The sequence below is a fragment of the Agelaius phoeniceus genome, chromosome 34, assembly GCF_051311805.1.
Source record: "Agelaius phoeniceus isolate bAgePho1 chromosome 34, bAgePho1.hap1, whole genome shotgun sequence".
Lineage (NCBI taxonomy): Eukaryota > Metazoa > Chordata > Aves > Passeriformes > Icteridae > Agelaius > Agelaius phoeniceus.
In genome coordinates, this window is record NC_135298.1 from 1911832 (window position 1) to 1938543 (window position 26712).

Below are 26712 nucleotides of genomic sequence, written 5' to 3' on the forward strand. Positions count from 1 at the left end.
CAGTCACCGAATGCTGCAGTCACTTCTTGTGTAATGGGAACAGCAATAAAAGACACCCTTGAAAATAGGAATACATATTTCCTAGAAGCTCTTTGAGCTATTTCTCCATAACTTTGAAAGGAAACCCTCCTAATGAACTGCACAGGAGCAGAGGGAAATCAAGGCAGAGCCATGGTTTGTCAGGACTTGCTTGATCCTCATGAGCCTCACTGTGCATTTGGAGCTGAGCCCTTGAACCTCAGGGCCTGGGAGGAGATTGCACAAACCTTGCCAGGAGTCAGAGTCAGAGGAAACACCCAAAGTGTCTCCAGGCATTCATGGCTCCCACTGAGGTCCCTGTCCAACACAGGCTCCTCATGGACTCCTTGGAGGAGAGAATTGGTGGCCAGGATGGCACAAAAACCTCTCAGACACTCAGTGTGGAAAGGAAAATCCAAAGTACCTTCAACACCTTGAGTGTCTCAGAGCATGAATGAGCCCCACTGAGTGTCAGTACAAAGCTCTCCAGGGACTCATTAGCGCAGATAATTGGGGCCATGATTGCACAAAGCTCTCCCAGGGTCTGGATCCAAAGGGAAACACCAAGTACCTTAAAAGAACTGAAGTACCTTGAAGCATTCATGAGCCCCACTGAGTGGTGTTACTGACAGAGCCTCTGCAGGGACTAATTACAGCAGGTAATTGGAGGCCATGATTGCACAAAGCTCTCAGAGACTGCAAGGCCAAAGCCAAACCCCAAGTCCTTGAAAAAGCTGCAGCCCCTGCAGGGAGCATTCAGGAGCCGCCAGGGCCATTGCTGAGCAAGGCTCCCCAGGGACTCCTTGCAGCAGATCCTTGAGGCCCCTGGGATGTGGGCCAGGGGGGGATGCAGAGGGCAGGACAAGGGGCTGGCAGTGCCCAGCCTGGCTGGGGCTGGGCCAGGAGGCCCCAGGGCCTCAGCACAAGGTGTCTCCTCCCAGCCCTTGCTGGCACAGACCCTGCTGTGCCCCAGGGCACCAAGCCTTGGCTTCTCTTTGTCCCCAGCTGCCATCAGTGCCTCCAGTTCCCTGCTCTGCCTGGGGCCTGGGGACACTTTCTCTGTCGTGTCCCTCAGTGGGAGCCACTACAAGTCCAAGAAACTTTGGAGTTGGATTGTGACTTGGAGTTCTGCAGAGGCTTCTTCAGCTCCCTCTCAGGGCCTGATGTTCAGGGCCTGAGCACAAAGGCCCAGAGGCTCCTAAAGTCCTTGTGCTGTGTCTGTGCTGCTGAGCTGGGCCGGGCTCCTGGCCCAGAGGCAGCTCCTGGCAAGGGCAGCAGAGCTGCAGAGAGACAGCTCTGGGCAGGAGCAGCTCCTGTGCACAGCCCAGCAGGGCTGGGGCACTGCCTGCAGCCAGCCCGGGCACAGCACAGAGGCACAGAGAGCTTCAAGCAGGCAGGGCTGGGAAGGGGCTGGGAAGTGCCTGGGGCACAATCCCTGCCAGCCCTTGGCACAGCAACCTCTGGCTGCAGGACAATGCAGCTGCAGCTCCTGCACTGATCTCCTAAAGCTGCAACATCCCAATGCCTGCAGACTCTGCGAGTGCATCTCTGAGCATTTCTGCTGCAGGGGAGCTGAAATGCTCATGAAGCTCTCACATGCTGATCAGTCTCAGAATATTTCCAAGACAAGGATTTTGATGGAAATGAGGCAATTTCCTAAGACTTTGTCTTCAGATTCCTACTACTGGAGAGTGGCAGGGAGGGGGGATAATTATTAAAGGATGATTATGAATTATTAGTTCTGAATTTTGGCAAGTGGTGCCTGAGATCACCAAACTGTTCCTTCTAGTGACCAGCAGGTTCACAGGAGATCCCTAATGTGCCTTCAGCCACTCTGCCCATGGACAGCAGCAGCAGCAGCTTTGCTGGAGCCATCAGGCTCAGTCTGAGCTGTCCTTTCTCCAAGCTGCACAGAGAAGCTGCCCCCAGGCAGTGCCCTGCAAACAGGCAGGGTTCTGTCAGGCCAAGGAGAGTGCACAGAGCTTTGGGCTCTGTGAGTGCTGGCACAGAGAGATCAGGCACAGGGAAACCCCTGCAGGAGGAAAATCTCCAGGAAGCAGAGAGAGGATCAGGGAAGGAGAGAAAACAGAACCCAGCAATGCTGTGGCAGGGAGAGTTGAGAGATGTGCACAGGATCCCCTGCAGTGCAGCCCCTGCCTCTGAAGAAGCCCCCTCCCTCCTGTGCCCCAGCCAAGCCTCTGCCCTCAGGCCCGGGGCTCCAAGGTGTGCAGCCCCTCCTGTGCAGGCAGAGCTGCAGCAGAGCCGTGGGGCAGCTCTGCAGCCCCGGGCCCAGTTCCCTCTGCAGAGCACAGGGCTGGGAGCAGCTGCCCGGCCCTGGGGGCTCTGGAGGGGCACAGCTGGCTCAGGGTGACGCTGTCCCCAGGGCCCGGCTCTGGGCAATGCTGTCAGGGCAGCCAGGGAAGGAGCTGCATCTCCCTTCAGCCAATGCCAGCAGAAGGACACTTGCAAGTCCCTCTGACATTTCAGTCCAGGCTGGGAGCTTCACCCCAGCGTGCAAACCTGTCCTGGAGCATCTCTGAGTGATAAGATCCATGGGCAAAGGCAGAGGTGTTGTGACACTGAAAATGCTGCTGGGTTGGTGGAATGAGCAACGTGAGTCCTTGGCTACAGAAGTGGAGCTGGGCTCTGCTGGATCCATCTGCTCTCACAGTACCTGGGCGTTTGTAAGAGAAACGTGGGAGTGTGAACATCCTCCAGCTGAGCAAAGTGAAAGCCCAGAGGAACTGCAAACAGAATGAAGTGACAGATCATCTGCCCCCAGCCTCCACTCATTATCTTGCCTCAGGGAAATCAGTCTGTTCTACCAGAGGGCAGCAGAAATGCTCAGGGTTTCTGATATCCAAGAGTACCAGGAAGTCCATGGAAGGAGCTAAAAAAGAAAACACCAGAACTCTGAAACACAAGAGCAGGTCCGTCTGTGTTACAAAGGAGGGTGTGTGGGAAATGGCTTTGATTTTGGTTACAGGTATCTCCTCTAACCCTTCACTGTCCTTTTCTCCATGAACAGGTGCCCATGTGCAGCCACAGCAAATGTCCAACAGCAGCTGCATCAGGCACTTCCTCCTGCTGGCATTGGCAGAGCCGGGGCAGCTGCAGCTCCTGCACTTCTGCCTCTTGCTGGGCATCTCCCTGGCTGCCCTCCTGGGCAACGGCCTCATCATCAGCGCCGTAGCCTGCGGCCACCACCTGCACACACCCATGTTCTTCTTGCTGCTCAGCCTGGCCCTCCCTGACCTGGGCTCCATCTGCACCACTGTGCCCAGAGCCATGCACAATTCCCTCTGGGACACCAGCACCATCTCCTACACTGGATGTGCTGCACAGGTCTTTTTCTTTTTGTTCTTTATCGCAGCAGAGCTTTCATTCCTGACCCTCACGTGCTCCGACTGCTACGTGTCCATCTGCAAAGCCCTGCACCACGGGACCCTGCTGGGCAGCAGAGCTTGTGCCCACATGGCAGCAGCTGCCTGGGCCAGGGGCTTTCTCACTGCTCTGCTGCACATGGCCAATACATTTTCCCTGCCCCTGTGCCATGGCAATGTCCTGGGTCAGTTCTTCTGTGAAATCCCCCAGATCCTCAAACTTCCAAACCCAGGGAACTTGGGCTTCTTGCTGTTGGTGCCTGTTTGTCATTTGGCTGTTCTGTGTTCCTTGTTTTCTCCTATATGCAGACCTTCAGGCCATGCTGAGCATCCCCTCAGAGCAGGGACAGCACAAAGCCTTTTCCACCTGCCTCCCTCCCCTGGCTGTACCTCTGTTTATCAGTACTGCAGTGTTTGCCTGTTGTTGCAGGCTCCCAGCCAGGTAATAATTAGCATTGTCTCCATGATTGCAGAAGGCTGATCCATGGCTTTATTCTACTATATTATATCATATCACACTGTACTTATTAAGGAACTCCTCCCCTTACAGACAGTGCGATACAGCTTTGCCCTAATTGCTCAATCCCTGCAAACACCATGCAGTGGCCAGGCAGAGCTGTCAGCAAAGGAAGGGCCCAGCCAGGGGGGGCAGCCGGGGGATGCCCACAGCCTGCAGGGACAGAGGCGCAGGGCAGGCACACCGTGGGACAGCCTGGGCTGCACAGGGCACAGGGATGGGCAGCAGCTGCAAGACAGCCCTGCCAGAGCCAGCTTGGGCAGCACTTTGGCCATGGCTGCTGGGCCTGGGGCCAGGAGGGGACAAGTGACCCTTGCAGGCCTGGGGCCTCATTGCCTCCTTGTCCCTGCTCAGCAGCCTGGCAGGGGCCGCCCCACGCTCCTGCCCCTGGCATTGCACATCCCCACATGCCAGTGCCCATCCCGGGAAGAGCCCTGAGCCAGGAGGGAGGGACAGGATCTGCCTGGCCAGGCCCTGGGGCTCAGGCCTTGGCCCTTTGCATTCCTGAAACACATCCAGGTGTGCTCAGCACCAGAGACACCTTTGCCTTGCTTGTGCCCACCTGGCATCACTGCCTGCAGTGTTCTGCTCTAGCTGGAACCTGAGGACACTTTCTCAGCTGTGTCCCTGACAGGGATCTCTTCAAAGTACAAGAAACTTCAGTGTTTTATTATAGCTGAGTTCTTGAGGGTTTTGTGACATCACTGAGGGGGTGGTGACATCACAGAACTGGCTGTGACATCACAGAGCTGTCTGTGACGTCACAGAGCAGGATATGAGGCCATAGAGCAGAGTCTGCCATCACAGAGGGTGGCTCTGTGGCACGAGAGAGTGGGTTGTGACATCACCTGGTGGCTGTGTAACATCATAGAGCAGGCTGTGACGTCACAAAACAGATTGTGACATGACAGGATGACTTTGGGATATCAGTCTTCTGTGATTTCACAGCACTGCCGTATGACATCACAAGGTGACATAGAGTTGGCTCTGTGACATCACAGGGGCAGCGTGACATCACAGGGAAAGTGTGACATCACAGGGGCAATAATAGTGACAATAGCAAAAAGAAGAATTAATAATGGTAATAAAAACCCTACCATGCTTATACTTGGTTTGCATGGCCAGGTTTTGGTAAGGGGAGCTCGAGGAGCACCTTCTGTGAGAGGCTGCTGGAAGCAGCTGCTCCTCTGTGTCCCACAGAGTCAATTCCAGCCAGCTCCAGGATGCACCGGCTGCTGGCCAAGGCTGGGCCAGTTGGAAATGGTGGTAACACCTTTGGGGTAAGAGATTTAGGAAAATGGGTGATGGTGTAGGTGTAACTGTGAGCAGGGAAGAGCAGGGTGAGAACACGTGAGAGGAGCAACTCTGCACACCCCAGGGCAGGGCAGGAGGAGGGGCAGGAGCTGCTCCAGGGGCTGGAGCTGATTGCCCTGAGATTCCCTGGGCAGCCCCTGGGGAGGCAGCTGGGCCCCTGCAGCCCATGGAGGGCCCAGAGAGCAGAGATGCACCTGCAGCGCCTGGAGGAGCCCGTGCTGGAGCAGGGGGTGCCTGAGCAGGGGCTGGGACCCCATGAGAAACCTGTGCTGGAGCAGGGACCCAGCAGGGACCTGCAAAGCCGTGGAGAGAGGAGCCCACGCTGGAGCAGGGTCCTGGCAGGACTTGTGAGCCCCTGGGAGAGTGAGGCAGCTGCAGCAGTTTGTGAAGAGCTGCTGTCCGTGAGATGAACTCACCCTGCAGAAGTTCATGGAGAAGTGTCTCAGGAGGGACCCCTGGCACAGCAGGGGAACGACTCCTCTCCCCGAGCAGCAGAGAAACAACGGGTGATGAACGGAGCAGAGCCCCCAGTGCCTGTCTGCCTGCACCACTGCGGGAGGAGCAGAGCTGGGAAGGAGGGAGGAACAGGCAGAAGGTGTTTGTGAAGCTTTATTTTACTTCTCACTATCCTGCCCTGATCTGGATAGAAAGAAATTCAATTAATACCTGTAATTTCAAAAATGTTTTGCCTATGATGGCATTTGCTGAATGATCTGTCCCAGTCCTTAACTCAAGCCATGAAGCCTTCATTCTGTTTTTTCTCCTGTCCATCTCTGGAGGGGAGTGAGAGAGCAGCTTTGGTGGGTGCCTGGCATCCAGGCAGGGCCAAATGGCTACATGTTTCTCTTTTCTTTTTACTTTTTTTCCTTTCCTTTCCTTTCCTTTTTCCTTTCCCTCTCTCATTCTTTCTTTCCTGTTCTTTTGTTCTTTCCAGAGGTCACAGTGCAGAGGTTGAGTGGGGCTGTGATGGAGGCAGTGGAGGTGGCAGGGAGTAGCGGGGACAGGAGGCACAGGGCTGTGGCACAGGCACCCGAGGGACCCGGGCAGCTGGCAGGGGGCAAGGCCTGTCCCCCTGGGCCAGCAGCAGCCCCGTGCCCTGCCCAAGGCGCTGCCAGCAGGGGCTGGGCCCCAGAGGCAGGGGCAGAGCCCAGCCCCGGGGGCGGCGTTTGTGCCCCGAGCCCCGTCCAGCCCAGCCTGCCCCGAGTGCGCAGCGAGCGCTGGCACGGCTGCCCTGGACAGCGTGGCCTGCTGGGGACACTGAGAGCTGCCCCGCTGTGACCCTGCCCTGGGCACTGCACAGGCACCAACCCAACCCCAGCCAGCAGCACCCCTGGGCACGGCCCAGGCACTGGAGAGCATCACAGCCAGCCCCGCTGCTGCTGGGGATATCCCAGGCACCAGAGCCCATCCCAGCCCTGCTGCTGCTGGGGATGTCCCAGGCACCAGAGCCCATCCCAGCCCTGCTGCTGCTGGGGATGTCCCAGGCACCAGAGCCCATCCCAGCCCTGTTCCTGGGATGTCACAGCCCCTACAAGTGTACCAGGTGTGGGAAGAGCTTCTCCCAGAGGTCAGCCTTGACCCAACACCAACGCAGCCAGCACTGAGGGAAGCCCTGCCAGTGCCCCCAGTGTGGGAAGAGCTCCGTGCGCTGCTCCAGCTCCATCCCCACGGGAGGATCCGCACTGGATGATCCCCAGTGACCCCAGTGGGCAGAGCCCCGGTGATCCATGGTGCCGGTGATCCCTGGTGGGAAGACACCTGGCTGAGGGCTCCACATCCTCCTGGCTCCTCATGGCCTGGGTCTTCTTTTCACATTTCTTCATTCTTTCCAAACACCCAAAACCTGGGTAAAAATAAAGATGTTGAACTAAGATGGGGCTAGAGAAGTGGGGGGCTGTTCCAGAGGTGTGGGGGATGCTGGGTCCGAGGGAGCTGAGAGTTCCTGGGAAGGACTTGGGGCTTGCTCAGGGCTTTGGGGACACGAGGCCGAGCGGCTCCGGGTGCTTTGGAAGATGCTGGTGGAGATTCTGGGGCTGCTGATCAAGGACCTCCTGGCCTGGAACTGTCCCTGTGTCCCCTTGTCCTGCTTCCTGGTGTCCCCTGTAGCGGATACCCCCCTCCCTGCTGTCACTCCCCTTTCCTCCACCCATTCCCGTGTCACCCCACTCCCAGTCCCGTCCTGCTCCATTCCCAGTATGGACCCCATTCCCTGTCCCCATTCCCCACTCCCTATCCCCATCCCCCATTCCCATTCCTCATTCCCATTCCCTGTCCCCATTCCATTCCCCATTCCCTGTCCCCATCCCCCATTCCCTGTCCCTGTCCCCGTTCCCATTCCTCATTCCCATTCCCATTCCCATTCCCTGTCCCCATTCCCCGTTCCCATTCCCTATTCCCTGTCCCCATTCCCGGTTCCCTCTCCCCGGACGCCGCCGCCATCGCTCCGGCCCCCCTCGCCCCTCACGTGACCGTGCAAATCCCGCCCTGCTCCCGCCCACCAATCCCAGCGCGCGATCGCTCCCGGATTTGCATAACCGCGCCCTCAGATTCGGCCCCGCCCCCGCCGGCTGCAGCCGCGTCCGGGCGCTGTTTGCTCCCAGTTCCCTCCCAGTGCTCCCAGTGAGAGCGGGATCGGCAGGGAGAGCGCTCCCAGTTCCCGCCCGCTGCTCTCACCATCGTTCCCAGTGCTCCCAGTATCGCTCCCAGTGCCGGGCGTGGCGGGGCCGCTTTGGAACCCCCCCAGGCCAGAACGCGGCTGCTTTTGGGTGCCGGCACTGCCCGGGCCGGGCTGGGAGCGGAGGAGGAGCGGGAGGGAGAGCAGGGACAGAGGAGGAGGAAAAGGAAAGGGAAAGAGAGAGAGAGGAGCGGGAAGAAGAGGAAGAGGAGGGCCAGAGGAGGAGGAAGAGGAGCAGCGGGAGGAGGAGCCGCAGCACCAACCCCACGCGGTTCCCCCGCTCGGGCCGCGGCTGCCCCGGTTCCGCCCCCTCCGGAAGCCGCAGGTGAGCGGGGAGGGGGAGTCGCCCCAAATCCATGGCGGAGAGGGGCGATCCCGGTGCAGAGGGACCCCCGGCAGCCTGGAGGGGTGGGGGAGGCTGGGGATGAGCGGGGTCCGGGCCCCCCGAGGCTGAAAGGGGCGCTGACTTCTCCAGCTGCACTTGGGCACCAGGACCATCAAACCCGACGCGCTCAGCCCTTGTTTTGCCCCCCAAACCAGGATTTCCCATTCCCAAACCTTGGCCAGGTGGAGGAGGAGGCTGCGAGAAGGAAGAAGATGCCCCAGGACACCCAGACAGGTGAGGAGGAAGTCAGTGCCCCTTTCCCCCTCTCTCCTGCTCCATCTCCCAGCCCAGCACGGCCCCCGGCTGCAGGACAGCCCCACTGCTGATGCTGTCCAGCCAGGGATGCACTGGGGGGATCTCCTTCCCCTTCCCTGTGGCACGGAGGCAAATCCCATCCTCTCCTTGTCCTTCCTCCCCCAGGGAAGGAGCTGAGGATGGAGAGCAGGGAGGACAAATCCCCACAGCAGAACCTGGTGGCTGAGGCCGTTTGGAGTGGCTCCAGGGCACAGGAATCCAACGGGGAGGAAAAGTCCTGGAAATCCCACACAAGGAGGGGCTGCAAACATGGATCACGGGGATCCGAGGAGGAAAGACCGACCTTGGGTCCAGAAGGTGACCACAGGTCAGAGTTGGGGGTCCCTGAGCAGCTTCAGGATGGGGAGAAGCCCCACAAGTGCTCGGAATGTGGGAAGAGCTTCAGGTGGAGATCGTCCCTGATCAACCATTGGAGAATCCACACAGAGGAATGGCCCTATGAGTGTGGGCAGTGTGGGAAGAGCTTCAGGTGGAGCTCCCGCCTGAACTCCCACATGGGAATCCACACCAGGGAGAGGCCCTATGAGCGTGGGCAGTGTGGGAAGAGCTTCAGCCACAACTCCAACCTGATCCACCACCAGCGTGTCCACACCGTGAGAGGCCCTACGGATGTCCTGGGTGTGGGAAGAGCTTCAGAGCCAGATCCAGCCTGATTTTCCACCAGAGGAGCCACACGGGGAACGGCCCTATGAGTGTGATGAATGCAGCAAGAGGTTTCAGATCAGCTCCAATCTCCTCCATCACCAGCGCACTCACACAGAGGAGAGGCCCTTCCGCTGCCCCGACTGTGGGAAGGGCTTCAGGGACAAGTGCAGCCTCCTCAGGCACCAGCTCATCCACTCCGGGGAGAGGCCCTACAAGTGTCCCAGGTGTGGGAAGAGCTTCAAGACCAGCTATGAAGTGACTGCCCACCAGAGGAGCCACACGGGGGAACGGCCCTACGAGTGTGGGGAGTGTGGGAAGAGCTTCAGGACGAGCGCCCACCTGAGTGCCCACCAGCGCCTCCACAGCGGGGAGAGGCCCTATGAGTGTGCCTGGTGTGGGAAGAGCTTCTCCCAGAGGTCAGCCTTGACCCAACACCAACGCATCCAGCTGTTGTGTTGTCTGTATAAGTTGGACTGTTCTGTTCCCCCTATCATGCAATGGTTCTGCCCTGGTTCTCCCTTTCCTCCTTTATGCTGCCAGTTATCCCAACTCCTCCCCAGTTGCCTTGGAGATTAATGTACCCTTCCTCAAATCCCTCCCCGGTGCCCTGTTGGTCACTCGGCGCTCCCACCCTTCTCTCTAGAACTCTCTAGAAACTTTCAGCTGGAGCGTCGAGTGATTGGCTCAGGGGCCGGGGCCCCACCCTCAAGTTATCCCCATTGGGGTTTTCCCTAAGTCAATCTTTTGTATCCCACTCCCCTCTGAAACCCTATTTGTCCAAGGACTGACTCCTCCCCTGTGTCCCTCCCTCCTTATAAGCTGTTGCAACTTCCCCCTTGCTCTCTTTGGTTGTCGGTTTCCCCTGGGACCCAATAAACCTGGATTCATCACAGCTGGAGAGCGCTCTCTCATTTCTGCTGACTGTAGCCATAAGCCAAGCCACGTCCTGCCACAAGGTAACACTGCTGTCACGGCACAGAGCGTTTGCCTTAGGTGCTGTCCCGAACCACGGAGATCGGGATAGTGCCCCCCTACTGCTAGCGGTGCTGGACAGCCGGCCGGGACGTCCGAGAAGGACAATCAATCAATCTTTCTCCAGCTGGACCGCTTCATCCAGCACTGAGGGAAGCTGTGGGAGTGCTCCCAGGGCGGGAAGAGCTTTGTGTGCTGCTCCAGCTCCACAGCTCCATCCCTCATTGGAGGATCAGCACTGGATGATCCCCAGTGACCCCGTTGGGCAGAGCCCTGGTGATCCGTGGTGCTGCTGATTTGTGTTAGGAAGACACCTGGCTGGCTCCTGGCTCCCCGTGAGCACCTGGACACACCCACAGACCAACATCAGAAATCCATTGTGGAGAGCTGTCGCCCTGACTTTTGAAGATTTTTCTAGGCCTTCTGATGTTTACATTCTTGTAGCAAACTTTCTCACATACTTCCTGTAAATAACTTATTGTTTTGCATTCTTTTATGGAGGAGAGGAAATTTGATGGACTGTTGGTTTGTCCAGTGTCATTGGAGAGGTGGCACTGTCACCCTCCAATCCACTGTCACTTTTGGAAAACTATAAATGTTGGAGTCAGGAAATAAACTTCCCTTTTTTCCCCTTGAGAACAGTGGTGTGTGCGCTCGTGTTGTTTCATGTCCTATAGCGACATGGAGCAGATTTGTCGACTTCTGACCCCAGAAAAATCTCACTTCTTGCGTCTTCCTGGTGGCATCAAGTAACACTGGGTGGCCTTGGAGGTCTTCTCCAATACAAATCCATCATTTTAATTCTCTCTGCCCCACAGGCATTTTCTACAACCAAATCGGGTCAGACTGGGGCAAAACCCATGATTTTGGAGACAGTGGGGTTGGAAACCCCTCCAAAAAAGGTTCTTCCCACCCGCCCAAGCACGTGGATGCTCTTCTGGCAGGGACACATAAATCCTTTTGGTTTTGCCTTCAAACACAAAGGTTTCTGTTCATACCTTTGAAAGCCCTGAAATTGGAGTAAAAATCAAGACATTGAACTAAGGCTTGGATGGGCACACGTGGGGACACAGCCCTGGGTGGGGACCTGAGTTGGAAGTGGCCATGGACAGGGACATGGGGGGACACAGCCATGGATGGTGACATGGGAGGACATGAACATGGATGGGGACATGAACTGGGACAGCATCAAGGCCACCACCTGTGCCACCACAGTGCCACCAGCACCTTCATCTCTGCCATAGCGCTGCCTGATGCAGTTCCTGCCACCACATCCCCCCTGCCACCATTGTGGTGTCCCAGCCGAATGTCACCACCCACCAGGGCAGGATGGGAACTTGTTCAGCTGGTGACAAGTGGCCCAGGAGTGAGTGACAGCCACCAGGGTGTCCCAGGGCCACCGCGCTCAGGGGACCCCAACCGCCCCTGGGGACAGGGCAAGGGTCAGTGTCACCCACAGGGGCCATGTGGGCCCATGCTGGGTGTCACTGGAGGCGTCCTGGTGGCAGCGTCCCCACAGGTGTGGTGACATTGTCCCCTGGTGTGTGTCCTGGTGGCATCGTGTCCCTTACATGTTGATGACCCAAGTTACATCATCCTTGTTCTCCTCCCCAGTTCTAGAATGTTCCCCACTCCCGCTTTCCTATTGGTTCCCGTTGCCTGCAGCTCCTCCCCTGAATCCCAGTTGGTTGCTGCCCTTTTGTCCCGCCTTTGCACCACCCTTGTTCCCTCTGCCCATTGGCCCTCAGGCCCAAAGTGCGCTGGTGTTTGCAGGGGTCCCAGGACAAGGGAAGAGACGAGAATCTTGACTCCGTGTTTCAGAAGGCTGATTTATTATTGATGATATATATTATCTTAAAAGAGAATGATCTATTAAAACTATACTAAAAGAATTGAAGAGAGGATTTCATCAGAAGGCAAGCAGGAATAGAAAAGAATGATTACAAAAGCTCATGACTCTCTGAGAGTCCGAGCCAGCTGACTGTGATTGGCCATTAATTAGAAACAACCAACATGGACCAATCAAAGATGCACCTGTTGCATTCCACAGCAGCAGATAATTCTTGTTTTTCTTTTCCTGTGAGGCTTCTCAGCTTCTCAGTTTCAGAAAATATCATGGCGACACCAAAGCTCCCCCTCCCTTGTCCCATATAAAAGCCTGGACCCTGCTTTGTTCTTGGTTCTTGGTGCCTGGACCCCTCGGGTGTGTTGGCCCATAAAGCACCCCTGGAACTCCAAGCAGGGATCCCCTCCCGCCTGTTTTCCCCCCGAGCTGCAATCGCCATCGGCCTGGTGCTCGCTGAGCCATCCCTTTCCTAGAGGAGACGCCCTGGGGAAGGCAGTGCCTGGTGCTGGGGATGGGCACTGGGGACTGCTTTGGGCTGGGGAGACTGAACTTCCTTCCAGGGGCTTCTCTGGGGCAGGGCTTGGATTTGGCCTGGAAACAGAGGGAAGGTTCCAGGAGGGTTTTGTTCCTGCCCAGAGCCGAGGCCTTTCCTGTTCCTCATCCTGCCCTGGCAGCGAGGGCTTGGGGAGCACCAGAAAGGGGCAGAGACGCAGCTGGGACAGTGACCTGACTTGACCCCAGGGCATTCCCAGACCATGTGGAAGAAGAATCAGTCTGGAAAGAGGGGGAAGAAGCAGAAAGGGGGGGATGCTGGCAGTGATGGCATTTGTGTCCCCAGGTCACCATTGCCTGGGCTGGAGCCCTGCTCACCTGGGCACGGATGAACACCCACCTGCCCGTGGGAAGCAGGGAATGAATTCCTGGTTTTGCTTCCTTGCACAGCTTTTCCTTCCCCCATGGACCTGTCTGAGTCTGAGCCCAGGAGTTTGGGCTCTTTGTCTCTTTCACTGCCTGGATTCTCCCCCATGGGGTGCTCCCAGGAACTGGGCCTGAGGCCAGAGAAGGAGACAGGAGAGATGGAGCTGTGCACTGTGGCCATGGCAACAAGCAGGGCACCCTCAGCCCATAAATAAAATCAGGCACAGAAACGGGCAGATGGGATTTTACACCCTTCCCTGCTGCTTGCATTTCCTGCAAGCTTTCTGCAGTGTTGCTGGCAATATTTTTGTACTTTTTCAGGTGATTTACACAGCACCTCACAGGACACACTCACAGGATCAGGAGAATTCTGTGATATCCCATGGATTCATGTCCCTAGGAAATACCAAGGCTCTAGTTGATTAGTTACTGTTTGAGTCCAGAAGTGGGCAGTACAAACTTCCATTTTTCACTTTCAAGTGCTCATGGGGAAAGCACAGCAGATTCTTCCAGATCTCTGCACAATATTTGTTAGCTACATACAATAACAAATCTCATTTACATCGCTGCTCAACAGCTCAACATAAGGAACCCAAACTACTGGCCTATCCCTAAGACTACACAAAAAGAAGAAAACAAATCTATTTTGCTTCCCACTTCACCTGCATTTGGGATTTTTGATTTTGCATTATATTTTAACATGTACTTGTAGTTTTCTTGTTATGTCTAGGCTCTGAAGTAGGGTTTGTCGCTGTTGTGAAACCAAGATTAATCAAGGATTAATACAGAAATAGATGTTCTAATCTATCCTTGGACTTCTGCTGGTCCCTAGGAAGGCTGGTGGGTGATTTCTGTCTGTGTTCAAAATACTTAAAGCAATAACAAATAGTACCATACTTGATATTTCAGATAAACAATTTAATGGCATCTTAACATTGTTTTCACGATCTTATACCGTGCATCTTTTACTCCCTTATGAAGCTGAAATCTTTTTAAATACAAGCAATTCTACTGCAATTTTAGAAGTTTCAAAACCATTTCAACATACTGAAAACAAAACAGTCTAAAAAGACAGGTCTAACAGCCATTAAAATGCAGGAAAAAGCAAGAGGACTTCAGGTAAAAGAACATACATTGAACAGCAACATTTCTTCCACTATGATTTATGTGTTAAGAAAAATGGAGTAAATTTAAAAGAACAGAAGTTCTTTAAAACCAGACTTTCTAATGCCAGAAACAGCTTTGAAACAACTTTCTATGCAGTTCTATTTATTTCAAAATTTAAAATTGGCCAATTTTTGTCCCAACATTTTGAAGCACAAGGGAGGAAAGGTGGAAAATGCTCTGCAGGGGTTGCAGTTATAGATCTATAAAGTTCATATGTGTAAAGGAATGAACACAGTATTGAACACACTGAGTATGACAGAAAAATGCAACAAAGCACTAACTCTGAGAGAAAAACAACCCTGCAAGCAATGCCAGGGCACTGGGTATTTCTGCATTTCAAGCAAAGAACTTTACAACATCTTTAATTTTCCTTTTCCTGTCCATTTTGGAGAGCGCAGCCCAGCCCGCCTCGCGCATTCTCCTCATGGTTTTGAGTTTCAGAGCAGAGCCTGGAGATTTCACACTGGATGGAGCTGGGGTCTAGGAAGGAAAATAAAGCCATCCTTTAGTTTCTGTAAACAATCTGATTAACTGCTTGCTTTAATCTTAGGAAAGGCTAACATACCTTTTTTGGTGCTCTGGAATGTAATTGTGAAGCTTGTGGATAATCTTTGTACAAATTTTTAAACATTTCTTCTTCCAAAACTATGCTCTAATAAATGAAAAATTACTTACTCACACTATATTAAAAACTACTTTTTCTTTCCCCCTAAGGATATTAAACTATGAAAAATAAAAAACATTAAAATGTCATTATGAGGCAAAACAGTTCAATAAAAAGCATGTTAATTATGTACATACAATTCCAGAAAGAAACAATCAATTAAAAATATACACATAAATATTGGCTTGAATGTGGAAGCCCAAACTGTTTATTTTCATTCTCAGAGCCAGCAGTGAGCACAAAGAAGTGCTCAGCACAGGATTTGCTCTCTGACTCTTACCAGGAGGTCAGTGTGCTCAGAGCTGTCTGACTGAGTGTCCAGCTGCACAAGCACTTTCTGCTTTTTCCTGCTGCTCTGCTCTGAAGGCAGGTTTGTGCTTCTTCCACTGTGCATTTTATCCATTGGAGGAGTCTTGATAGCATATGTCTGGGAAAGAAAACGTTTCTATTTTTAGATTTTATTTTATGGGGTAAGAATGGAATCTAAAGCCAAACTCAGGAGCCAGTTTACAGTCTGAGTGTCCAAGAATTCACCTGAGAGAAATGGTGGAACTCTTCTCTTTCCATCCAAACACGAAGCAATGACCCAAACAAAGTGGGGTGGGGTGGAAATAGCATTTTTTATATTATTTTTGTTGCCAAATGAGGAGAATGAAGGGGAAGCTATGGAAGAGCTGAGTTTCATGGCACATTGTATTTCAGTTCTTCATGCTTATCTGCAGAAATTCAGGTTATTCTGAACTGTAGCCACTACATGTGGACCATATCAAACATCAAAGAAAATGGGAACAAACAAAACTGCAGGGAAAGGCTTTCAGAGAAAGATTGATAGCTATATCAAGATTGGTGTTAATTAAAATAGTCTTTTCACTAGAAGTTAAACTGAGAAGCATTGAATGGTCCAGTGCAGTCCTTTTTCAGACAGATAACATCAAAGTGGTGCTGGATTCCATTGCTCCAATATGAAACCCACAAGTGAACTCCTGACAGGGAAGAAGGGTAAGTTCTGCAGTCAGGACTACTTTGACACTTTGACCATTTTTACAGCTAGATCAGCTTTGTTCTCTTCCATAGAGGAAAAGTGCCTTTACAAATGGACACTTTTAAGACCGAGTAAAACAATTCCAGAGACATAAAAAAATCAACAATGGAGCAAGAAAAATTACACAGTGGGAGCCCTTCCAGAAACTGCTGTCTAATATCTCCATGGAATGGTAGGACCCTTTAAAATCCCTTCTTATCCCAGGGGGAAAAAAAAAATCATCTACAGAGAAGTAAGAAATACAGGCAGAAAAATGCAACAAGAAAAATTCACTGTTAGGAGTTACAAAACTTCAGTGTTGGACTGCCCAAGGGGCTTCCTGCACTGAAGGAGATATTTTTTATTTTTATCTTTTTAATTTTAGGAATATAATTTGGAGACTTTCTATTTTTACACGCGTAGATTCACTGTATAGATCTAAACAAGGTTTAGGAGTCCCAGGAACATAAATTTTTATTTTCTTTAAAAAGTTTGAAGTCCAAAGCATTCCAATGTCTTTTGTTGAATGCAAATAAATTATCATGGCACTTCACTTGATTCTACACATATAAACACTACCAAATTCTAAAAGCAATTAAAAAGTTGAAGTTACCTTGTGTTTCTTTTCACTTTCAGGAATCATACTGTGAGAGTGCTCTTTTACAAGATTCTCCTACAAAAGAGTTATGTGACAGCAAGGAAATATTTCTTTGAATTCAGTTGTTAAAAATCTTCTTGGAGTAATTACAGAGCACAGTCTATAATCACAGACTGTTACAAAGCTCACACAAAAATATGACCAGGTTTAGCACAACCTCAGCATTCAAAAGTCACTGAAAAAACCCCTACAGTTTAGGGAACTTTTTTGCTTTAGGTAGTTAAAGTTAACTAAAATAAAGGAGAGTTTTGTTTTGTTGTTAATTTATATATAATCTATAATCACAGAGTGTTACAAAGTTCACACAAAAATATGACCAGGTTTAGCACAACCCCAGCATTCAAAAGTCCCTGTTTTTCTGTTCAGTTTCATTTCTTATCCAACTCCTCCCACAGCACAAGCCCAGGCCACACCTCTCACCCCCACTGCTCAGTGAATAAAAAACTCCACCTTCTCTTCAATTTCTGCTTTCAGTTGTTCCTTAAGGGAGGCCAGTTCACTTTTCAAACGTGACAGCTCATTTTCCTACAAACCATTAAATAAAGGACAGGGTTAACTATGCACAGCCCAGAAAAAAGAAAACAGTCCCAAGTGAGACAGTAATTAACAGGGACACTCATTAGATACACAAGAGAATTCTATTTGCTTTTCAGCCCTATACTTGAAGCTTTGCTTTAGCTTGTTTAAAAAGACTGAAGCACTATAAGAAACAGGAACTTGATCAGAAATGTTCAAGGTAAGACCTTAAAACACTTGGGAGAACAGGGCTGAGAGGGCACAATTGAAATATTTAAAACAAAAGTTTCCTATTCCAAGTGGGAAGTCAGAGCATGACACACTATCTGCAAGAGCAGACACAAACACACTGCTACTCCAATTCATTTCTAGAAACATTTGGAGTTTTTAGTGCCCAGAATAAGATCTGCTGCAGCAGCTTGGGTGGGACTGCTACTGGCAAAAATTAAAACCACACTGGAAAAGTTCCCAGAGAACTGTCTCTGGTGGGAAAGACCCCAGAGCACAGCAGGAAAAAGAAACTCTCTAAGCAACCTGAAAAAAGATTTTTAGAAGTCCCAAACTGACTGAAGATCCCATCTTTTGTCTCTCTGTGCTGTTGGTGGGCAAGAGGCAGGGATTGGGAAAAAAGGTGTTTTAAAGGTTTATTTTAATTCTCATTACCCATTTTTAATTCTATTAATAATAAAACTTTTGATGCTATTTAGGTTTGAATCTGCTTTACCCTCAAAGTGTTTTTCTCCTAATCCTTATCTCAACTTGAATTTTTCTTTCCCCTCCTCTGCTCAACTACAGCAGAGAAAAATGAGTGAATGTTTTTGTTGTGTGTGCCTGGCCCTTAGCCAGCATAAAACCACTCCACAAGGACATCAGCCCCTTCACTGAATTACTGAACATTGGAAAGTACTCCTTACCAGTGCTCTTGCTGATGAGAACTGCTTTTGCTGTTTCATTTTATAGACTTTTAACTCTGCATCTTTTTCTTCAACCATTTTATCATACTCATTCTGGGTTAAAAAAACCAAACCAACAACAAACTCAGAACATGTGACTAAATGTTACAATTATAGAGTTATCCAGTCTTAAAACATCATTTCTTTCAAACCAGGCTCTTAAGATTCAGAAAGAAAAGATTCATTGATGCTTCTGCAGAAACTGTAAACCAGAAAATGCTCAATTCAAGTATTATTTTGTGGACTGGCAGAGAGTGCTTGATTTCTGTGCAGCAATATGTGCTCAGCACTAAGAGCCAGCTGTGCCATCTTTATTAATGTATCTGCTAAAGATATTGCAAAATAGAGGAACAGAAAGGAAAACTAAAATGTGTCAGGCTAAACTGCTGACAGTCACTAAGGCATCTCAGAGAAAGAGCCAAACTGATACTGAAAAATATTGCACTCAGATGGTATCAAAGGAAGCCTGAACTGAAAAAAATCTAAAAATCCCAGAAGTTTCGATGAATGGAATTTATCTGCCCATAGGAATCTTTTGAAAATCTTCAAATGAATTTGATTTTAGATGATGCAAAGTCCAGCATGTGTTCAGCTTCCTTTTCCCAGATTCAGGCCTGTTTCTGCTTTGGAAAGGTCATGAACGTGGTATCACAAGTTATAAACATGCTGTTAACATGGTATCACACACTGCAAACCACAGCAAGCAGGAAAATCTCTTCCCTTGTGCTTTTCCATCAGTGCCATCATCTCAGTTATCTTGTGCTGACATCTGGCATCAGTTTCTCTCTGTATCATTGCTGCTTCATCACAAAGCAACCTCATCTTTTCTACCTGTCAGCAATAAATTGCATTTCATTCATCAACATTACCATATATTTCTTTTTAATCTTAATTTCTTCTGTCCCCTGTGGGTGCAAAGTTTGCAGTCCCACTTGGGCTTTATTTGCTTTTCAGATCCCTTTCAAATCCCTCATCTTTTCTGCAGATTGTTAAAATGGGCAGGATCAAAGGTACAGCCATGGCAGGCAAGTTCACTTCAAACCAAAAGGCCATTTCAAGCACTCTGCCCTAACATTTCTTAGCATTGCCATCAAAAAAAAAAAAGTGTGGGCAGAAAAATACTAATATGGGAGAAGTTATAGTCTAATTTAACTATGCTGACTTTATACCAAGGGTGGAATTTCTTTGAACTATATCTTGAAAGCAAGAAGTTTTAATGGAGTTCTTATTTTCAAAGACATATTCAAATACGTCAGCCTAAGCACCTCATGTACTAAAGCTTTGCTCACAGGCATACACAAATTCCATTTATGTCTGAAATGGAAGAGCAAGGACTCTGGCCAATAAAGCTTCATAAAAACATTTTAAATAAAAAAATTAAATTGCAGTAAAAATTAACACCTCTCACCTCTTCACGAAGTTTATTTTCATTTCCTTTTCTTGTTTCTATGTCTTTTTGATAGATGTCAACTGCTTCCTTATGGTGCTTGTTCCTATTTTCCATCTCTAACTGCAATTTATTCACCTTTTGAGAATGCAGAATTGCTGCTGTTATTTGTTTAGGAATTACTGTGTTAATGATTTTTTCTTACCTCTTCTTTTTGAGCACAAACACACTGTTACTGTTCAGGTATATGATTAAAGTGTTTCCTATTTAAAAGTTCAGCTTTTTTTTTAATAAAGAGTTGAACTTTGGCCTGAAGTGAGTTGGAAAATACTCAAAGAAAGAATGGCAACAGCCCAGTGGGGAAGACTGCCCTAAGCAGTCACCCTAAATGCTGTGAATGCCTCAGAAAAAAACAAATACAGATGGAGATTTGATTCCCTCTCTTGTAAATCTGTATCAGATTTTACCAGCTTTTATGGTACATTTTTCTCCCAGCTGTGCATCTTGATTACAGTTTTTCCTTTTAAGGTTATCATATGAATATCCTCAAAAAAGTCCACTTTTCTTCAAGTGCAGTACCCAAAGCTGGACACAATATTCCCATCAGAGGGATTGCCACTGCAGAACACATTTAAAGAACAGCCTTAAAAAAGTAATATATATATACATATATGTATATGTCTTTTAAATGCTTTTCTGTTACAATGAGGTTGCTGAACCCTGTTCAGTCCACTATCAACAAAAGAAAAAAAAAAAAAGGAACAGATCAGAAACATCATTAATTGCAACGTGAATCCATCTCTTAAATGTCCAACAGTCAGTGCCCAATGATAAAAATGGAAGCATCTTCTAAAAACTGTGAGCTCATTCCTGCAAAGTCTGTATCCCAGATCCCAAAGCAGCTCAGAACGTATTGAACAAGTATTATCATTACTTACAGTGGCACTTAAAAACACTCACCTCATCTTCTACAGGATGTTATTTAAACCTACCTTCCCTTCATAAGTATTGCTTTTCTTGCTTTCTGCAGTAAGTTTCTTTTTCAGCACCTTATTCTGGTGAAATAAAACAAAACAAGCACTGTACCTTAATAAGTAAATAGAATTATGTAATGGTTTAACTGCATCAAGAAATTCCAGCTTTCATCAGGCAAATAACTCTCTGTTGTGCAGCTCAGGTTCCAGAACAATTCTTCAAACAAATGAATGTTCAACTCATTTCTGTGATAATTACTGTTTCTTCATGATCTTAAGAAAGGCTCCTCCTGAGCAAGAGCAGGGAATAACAAATGAGGTGCAGAATGGGAATTACAACTAAGATGCTGCTGACAGAAGGTGTGAAGATGTCATGACAAAAAATACAAGTTCTTTATATTTACAGTGAAGTTACTACAGTTTGTGCCAGTGCAGAATTATTTTCTACAAGTGGTAACTGAGATACTTATTACAAGTACAAAAATAACACTATGCACTAAATGAAAAAGAGTAGAAGTTCATTAAAGGTATTATTTTTGTAATTGCTCTTTTCAAATTAAGGCACATTTAACAAATCAAGTGATTCCTGAGATGACTCCCTAATTTGCTCAGGGTTAGGATAAGAAAGGAGAATTTTTAAATTACATAGGTGTATCTAAAGACATCACAGCAGACACAAACCTGCTGAAAAGGCAACCCAAAATATAATGTGTTTATGTATTTGTGAAATGAAAATCTCTACCCACCTCCTGCTGCAACTCTTCAATGCATTTGGTTTTATTTTCCACCTGCTGCTTTAAATTGTCCATCTGAAAGAGAGATTTCAGACATTCATTAGTAAGTTCTACAAATGACTCCCTATGTGAGCAATTCCTGTAAATGTTCTCAAACCTGCACTTGCACCAGTCTGGTTTGTTCCAATGGGACTGCAACACCAGCTGACATGTTAGAATAATCAGAGTTTTAGCCATAAAGTACCACGAGATGTTAATCAATAGCAGTGAACCAGTTCCTTAGTTGTTAGAGACTTAAGAAAGAAGAAAAAAATCCCCAATATCTTCACAATTTAAAAATACACTTGTAGGAAGTTCCCTACATCCATGAAAAAATGAATTGTCCCAATTATTTTCTAGAATCTTCAATGGTTTTTCCTTTCTTGAAATTTCATTTTCAGTACTCTTTACCTGAAATGACAATTGTAAATCTTTGACTGTTACAATGAAATTCTGAAATTTGCTAAAAACCCCAGGTTGCTTTGAACCAATAGAAAGAAAAGTAGAAATGTTTGAATCTATTTAAGCTAAAACTCACACTACATATAAAAAGCTAATCCAGAGCCCATCCATCACTGTGTGGGTATATGAAAAATCAGAAAAGCAGGTTCTCTGTTTGCCTGAAAACAACCAAATCTTTAATATGAAACTTGCAGCAAAGAGTGAAGATCCCCGTGACTGTGCTTGTCTTTTGAAATACCAGGGCTCAGCATGGGCACACACAATGGCACAGCTGGCAGCAGCTGAGAGAGAAGAAACCTCTGGCAGAGATCACATCCCCCAGGCAGAGCTTTGCAGAAAAATCCCAACACAGATTTTACATTTAATGCTGTCCCAGAGGTTCTGTAAGATATTTGCATGACACATGACATACATTTTCTTCTCTTTCATCCAGTGTACTTCTCATCTCTTCACCTGTCTTTGCCATTTTCTCCTTCCAAGACTCCAGTTCATTTCTAAGTGCCAAATTAACAAGCATTAGTAAATATTTCCTTCTTGCCTTTTACTTATTTTCAGTACTTCTAAGAAACCCTTCTTTTATTTTCTAAAAAGAGCTGCTAATGTTGATGGGAACTTCATAAGCTGCTCAATGAAAATGTTCTTAAAATGCAGCAACATGCCCAGTAAGTCAATGTGTGAACTGTCCATACTTTTTTGAAGTAGGAAAAGATGTTCCAGCTAAGCCAAGGAAAATACATCCTCACCTGGACTATTGCAATGCAGCTGTGAAACATGGGAGCTGCCTGTCTATTGAACTGGTGATACAGAGAGTAACTCTTACCCAGTTTTGCCTTGTCACATTTAATCCATGACCTTCACCTTCCATTTTCATTGCCTTCTCACCTGAGGTGTCTAATGCACAACAAGACAGCTCCTACTATGTAACACAAAATGATGGCAAACACTGTTCCTGCAGCAATTGGTATTTCTAATCTGAGAAAATTTCTACTTGGCCAACAGCAATTCTCAATAGTTCCTGTTTAGCTATATAATCTAGAAAAAACATTAATCAAAAAATCCCAGAAAGCAGCATTTGAACACAACTAACTATTTGAGTCTACTTCCTTTCACAATATCAGTTATTAATATTTGTTTTTACTTGCCTTAGCTGGCTATTTGCCTCTTCTAGATTTTCAACTAACTGCTTTGTATTTTCTTCTTTTTTCTTACTATCCTAAATAAAGACCCATGTGTCAGCAAAGAAATAAAATTCAAAGTGACTTCTTAAAAAATTCAAAGACATCCAAAGCACACTGACCTGCCTTGCTCACAAGTGTAAATACACTTCCTTTCCAACTCAAACACAAAAAACAGCTCAGGTATTCTACAGACCCAAGTCATGTTGCAGCTCATCATCTAATTTGTAAAACTGAGTAATTTGTCAAATTGAGTATTGTCCTTTCATGAAACCTGGAAGTTTACAACTTGCCTCTTGTTGTTCTTGCAGTTTCTTGACTTCTGCAGCCACAGCATTTTTCTCTTGTGCTGTTTGTTCTTTCTCTAGTGAAAGCTTACTGAGATACACTGTTAGTTGTTCATTCCTTAACCTAATTTCAAACAAATGGCCAAGAGGAATAAGAAGATGCCTTTTGAAATCTCCTTTTAAATTAAACATACCCATTATCAAGTCTTATTCCATGCTGAAAGAAGTCCAGGCCTTTATCTACAAATATAAGCTTTGCAGCAGAGTCAGAGAGATGTCAAAAGGTGACAGAAGAAGGAAAGAAAATCAGAGTCAACTTTTATATAAATCTCATGGTTAGTGAAGATGATGTAGTTCAAAGCAAGATTAACCATGAATTCAGAAACTTTCTCTTCTTGTTAAATAAGTCAAAGAGATATGGAACAACTACATATGCCATAGAATACATACAAATAGAGAAAGTGGAATTTAGAAATGTAAGTCTAGAATTAATGGCATATATGTAGTTCAAAAGTTTGATTAGAAAACAATCCTAGTTCATTTCACTGTGGATTAAAGCAGCTCCACCAAAACGAATTAAATATTGTATTTTCAAAATGGTCATACGCCTCTTGTTCAAGATCTGTTTTCAGAGTCACAAGCTGCTTTAAATAATCTTGTTCCTTCTCAGCTGTACTTGTCAGCTGTGCTTTCAAATCCTGGAATTCTTTCTGCAAAATGAAAAGGAAGAGTTTTGAGTATCCATGTGCAAACTCCAACTGCTGGAGGTTATCAGACATGAACTAAGAGCACAAGGCTTTCAGAAGAACCCAACAACATCCATGGCATGGATTATCCAGGTTGGATCTTTCCAGTCTCTGCTGGGATCTGGAAGTGCTGTGAGACAGTGAACTGTGACACCAGTGCTGTTCATGTCTGTCCCCTGCTGTGAGTTTAATTACCTGGGCTGCAAAATTAGGGTGGGACACTGCTCTGGGTGCTGTTCCTTATGCATAAACTTGTGTCCAAGTCATGATGTGCAACTTCACTATTTCTAAAAACATGTTACTATTGCCCTACTTCAGACCTCTCTCATCTGGAGAGCATTTTCATTGCTCTCTCCACATTTTTCTCTCTCTGCATATTTTCTACAGTAGCCTCAAGACTCTTCTTCAGTCAAGGTCCTCCAATTTGCCCATTTTAGAAAATGAGTGAAACTCAGTTCAGAACACTCAATGCACAGATTAGAACAACAAGCAAACACAGTGAAATGCACACCTGATTTCCCACTATCTTAACTTGAGTTGATATGGATTCTTGTTAGGCTTGTAAATATAAAATCATAATGAAAAGAAACCTCTGTTCAGAGTGTATTTCATATAGCTGAGACTTCTGTGACAGAAAATGGGCCTGTGTCACAGTACAGCAGGGTTCACAGAGGCCAGAGCTAATTACCTGCCTGTAAGGAAGAACAAATGGGAAAACTTTATATCCACAGGGAGTGGCATTTGAATGGGCATGAACAAAGAAGGAAATAACAAAAACCTTGAGAAGGAAAACCAAAAACATGGGAGACAAGAAAAACCAAAAGCACAGGAGACAAGAAAAACAGTGGCAATAAAAAAGTTCTTCAAAGAAAACACTGAAATTGTGTATGAGAAAGTTTAGTAGAAATGTTAAGGTAGACTAGATGGTGTTTATTTATGACATTTAAGATACTTACAAAGCAAGAGGAATTTCATATGAAGAGCAAATGCCATGAGATTAATAAAATGAATATTTACCAGAGTTTCTGACAGCTCTTCAAGGTGCACTTCTTTATCACATTTTACTTTAGTCATCTCTTCTACAGCACATGGAATGTAAAATTAATGGAACAGAAATGATTTTTCAGATTTAGCAGGCAGTATAAAACATTTACCCTTTTGCAATACTCAGTTCTCAAAACTTGTTGGATTAAGTTAAGAAGCTGAAAAGCTAATTTATGACTTAATCTAAATGTAGACTTGAAAAAATGATTCAGACATTAGCAAATCTCTATCTGAAGAGAAACTAAATATTTATCTTAAATAAAGTTTAGAGCCTTTCTATGTTTTCCACAATTATAGCTTCAAATAAACCATGGACTGTTAGACTATTCTGCAAGTATTGATGCACCTGCATTGTTCCAGAAAAAAATCTGAACTGCTGAAGGTACCATATGGATATGCTGAGAAAGGAAACCAGTTGTTACTGACTTCCAAATGGTTTCTCTGTGCACATTGACAGTGCTGGTATTTTTTGCAAGTTCTCAGCAGCAAGGCAGAGCTCTTACTCTGGGGACTAAGGAGCACATCCCTAGAAAGCACAGGATATCAAATTGATGATATTTAAAGACAACCCCTGCCAGCATCATTCCACTTCCAGCACGGGCAGGGTCCCAGAAACCTCAATGGGAGGGTTTTATCTCTGCTGCAGAAGTCACTCCTGGCACCTGCAGTGCTGCTGCTCTTAGCTGGAAACCAAAATTACCTCCAGAAGAATTCATGCAGGAATGGTCTCACTATTGGAGCTCTGCACAGCACTGCCCTTTGGCTGCTGCCAGTACCAATGACCCCCAAAGAAAAGGGATCAGCTGAGTCAAAATAAATTCAGGCATTCCTGATAGGTACAGGTACTGTAAAATCATTTCTCCACCTACTAGAGACAGTCCATTTCCAGACAACAGCAGAAAGCATTTTTATTACTGCCTGGCTCATTTTCTGCCTTTCTACAAGCCTTACCCAGTTCAGCAGATTTCTTTTGGAGCTCCAAGGTAAGCAGCTTTGAATCATCTTCATATTTCTTTAATCTAAGAAAATGGTAAATTAAAAACCCCAAATGTAGGGTACAAAGCACTCACTGCATTTGAAACTTCAAGGACAATAAGACAAAGTCTTAGCACAAGCACTTTAAGAACATTTACCTTTCAACAGGCAGATGATCTATCTGCCTGCAGCACATATCAAATTACACTTTTACAACCTCAGAACAGTCGACATAAAAGTAAACAAATATATACCTACAGAAATCTCTATTTCTTAAAGACAGACTTATGAAAGTTGGAGGGGGCAAAAATTTACTTTTTATAGACCAGTATCAACTATCACCAACAAAAAAATTTACATTCAACTCTCTGCATTTAGACCACTGTGTGGAAAAAACCCCCAAATTTCAGCTTCATTTCCAATTGTTCTTGATTTTGTCATAGACTGCAACCTGTAAGATCACTCTTGGAATTGAAACTCATTAATTTACCTATTTTGCTCTTCTTGCAGCAAGCTTTTCAAATTGGCAACAGAAGTCTCCAACTCCTCTGTCAGGGCTGCAAGCAAAGCCTTCATTTTTTTACATTCTTCCTCCTGCTCTTCCTTTTCTCCAGTAACCTGAATTAATGTTTTCACTCTAGTCTGGAGCTCAGTTTCCAAGTTCTTTTGAGTAACCTTCAAGACATGATATCATTTCTAAACATGTTTTGCAACAAACAGCTACAGCTGTTTCATCTCTAAAGTATCCATAATTATTTATGCAAATACTCCTCTAGTCTATTTCTACTGTAAAACTATAAGCAAGCTGTCCCAGTCTCTCTGCAAGCCTCTCAAGTCCCTGGGCCTTACCCGGGTCGGCAGAGAGTGGGGGGGTAGCCCCACCACGGCCGACTGCAGGGAGACACTCTCTGTGCCCCGAGGGT

At 47.2% G+C, this 26712-nt stretch overlaps 2 protein-coding genes across 2 annotated transcripts in view; both read left to right on the forward strand.

Annotated features, from left to right (window-relative positions):
• LOC143696409 (serine/threonine-protein kinase pim-1-like) overlaps positions 1-3854 on the forward strand; it is a 28233-nt gene extending 24379 nt beyond the window's left edge. Inside the window, exon 4 of the mRNA XM_077192540.1 lies at positions 3832-3854. Within this exon, the coding sequence (XP_077048655.1) occupies positions 3832-3854 (23 nt within the window). The remainder of the gene's footprint in view (positions 1-3831) is intronic.
• A 5246-nt stretch (positions 3855-9100) lies between these two features.
• Positions 9101-26712, forward strand: part of LOC143696410 (uncharacterized) — a 243260-nt gene continuing 225648 nt past the window's right edge. The window contains exons 1-2 of the mRNA XM_077192541.1: positions 9101-9199; positions 9276-9667. Of these exons, the coding sequence (XP_077048656.1) occupies positions 9101-9199; positions 9276-9667 (491 nt within the window). The remainder of the gene's footprint in view (positions 9200-9275; positions 9668-26712) is intronic.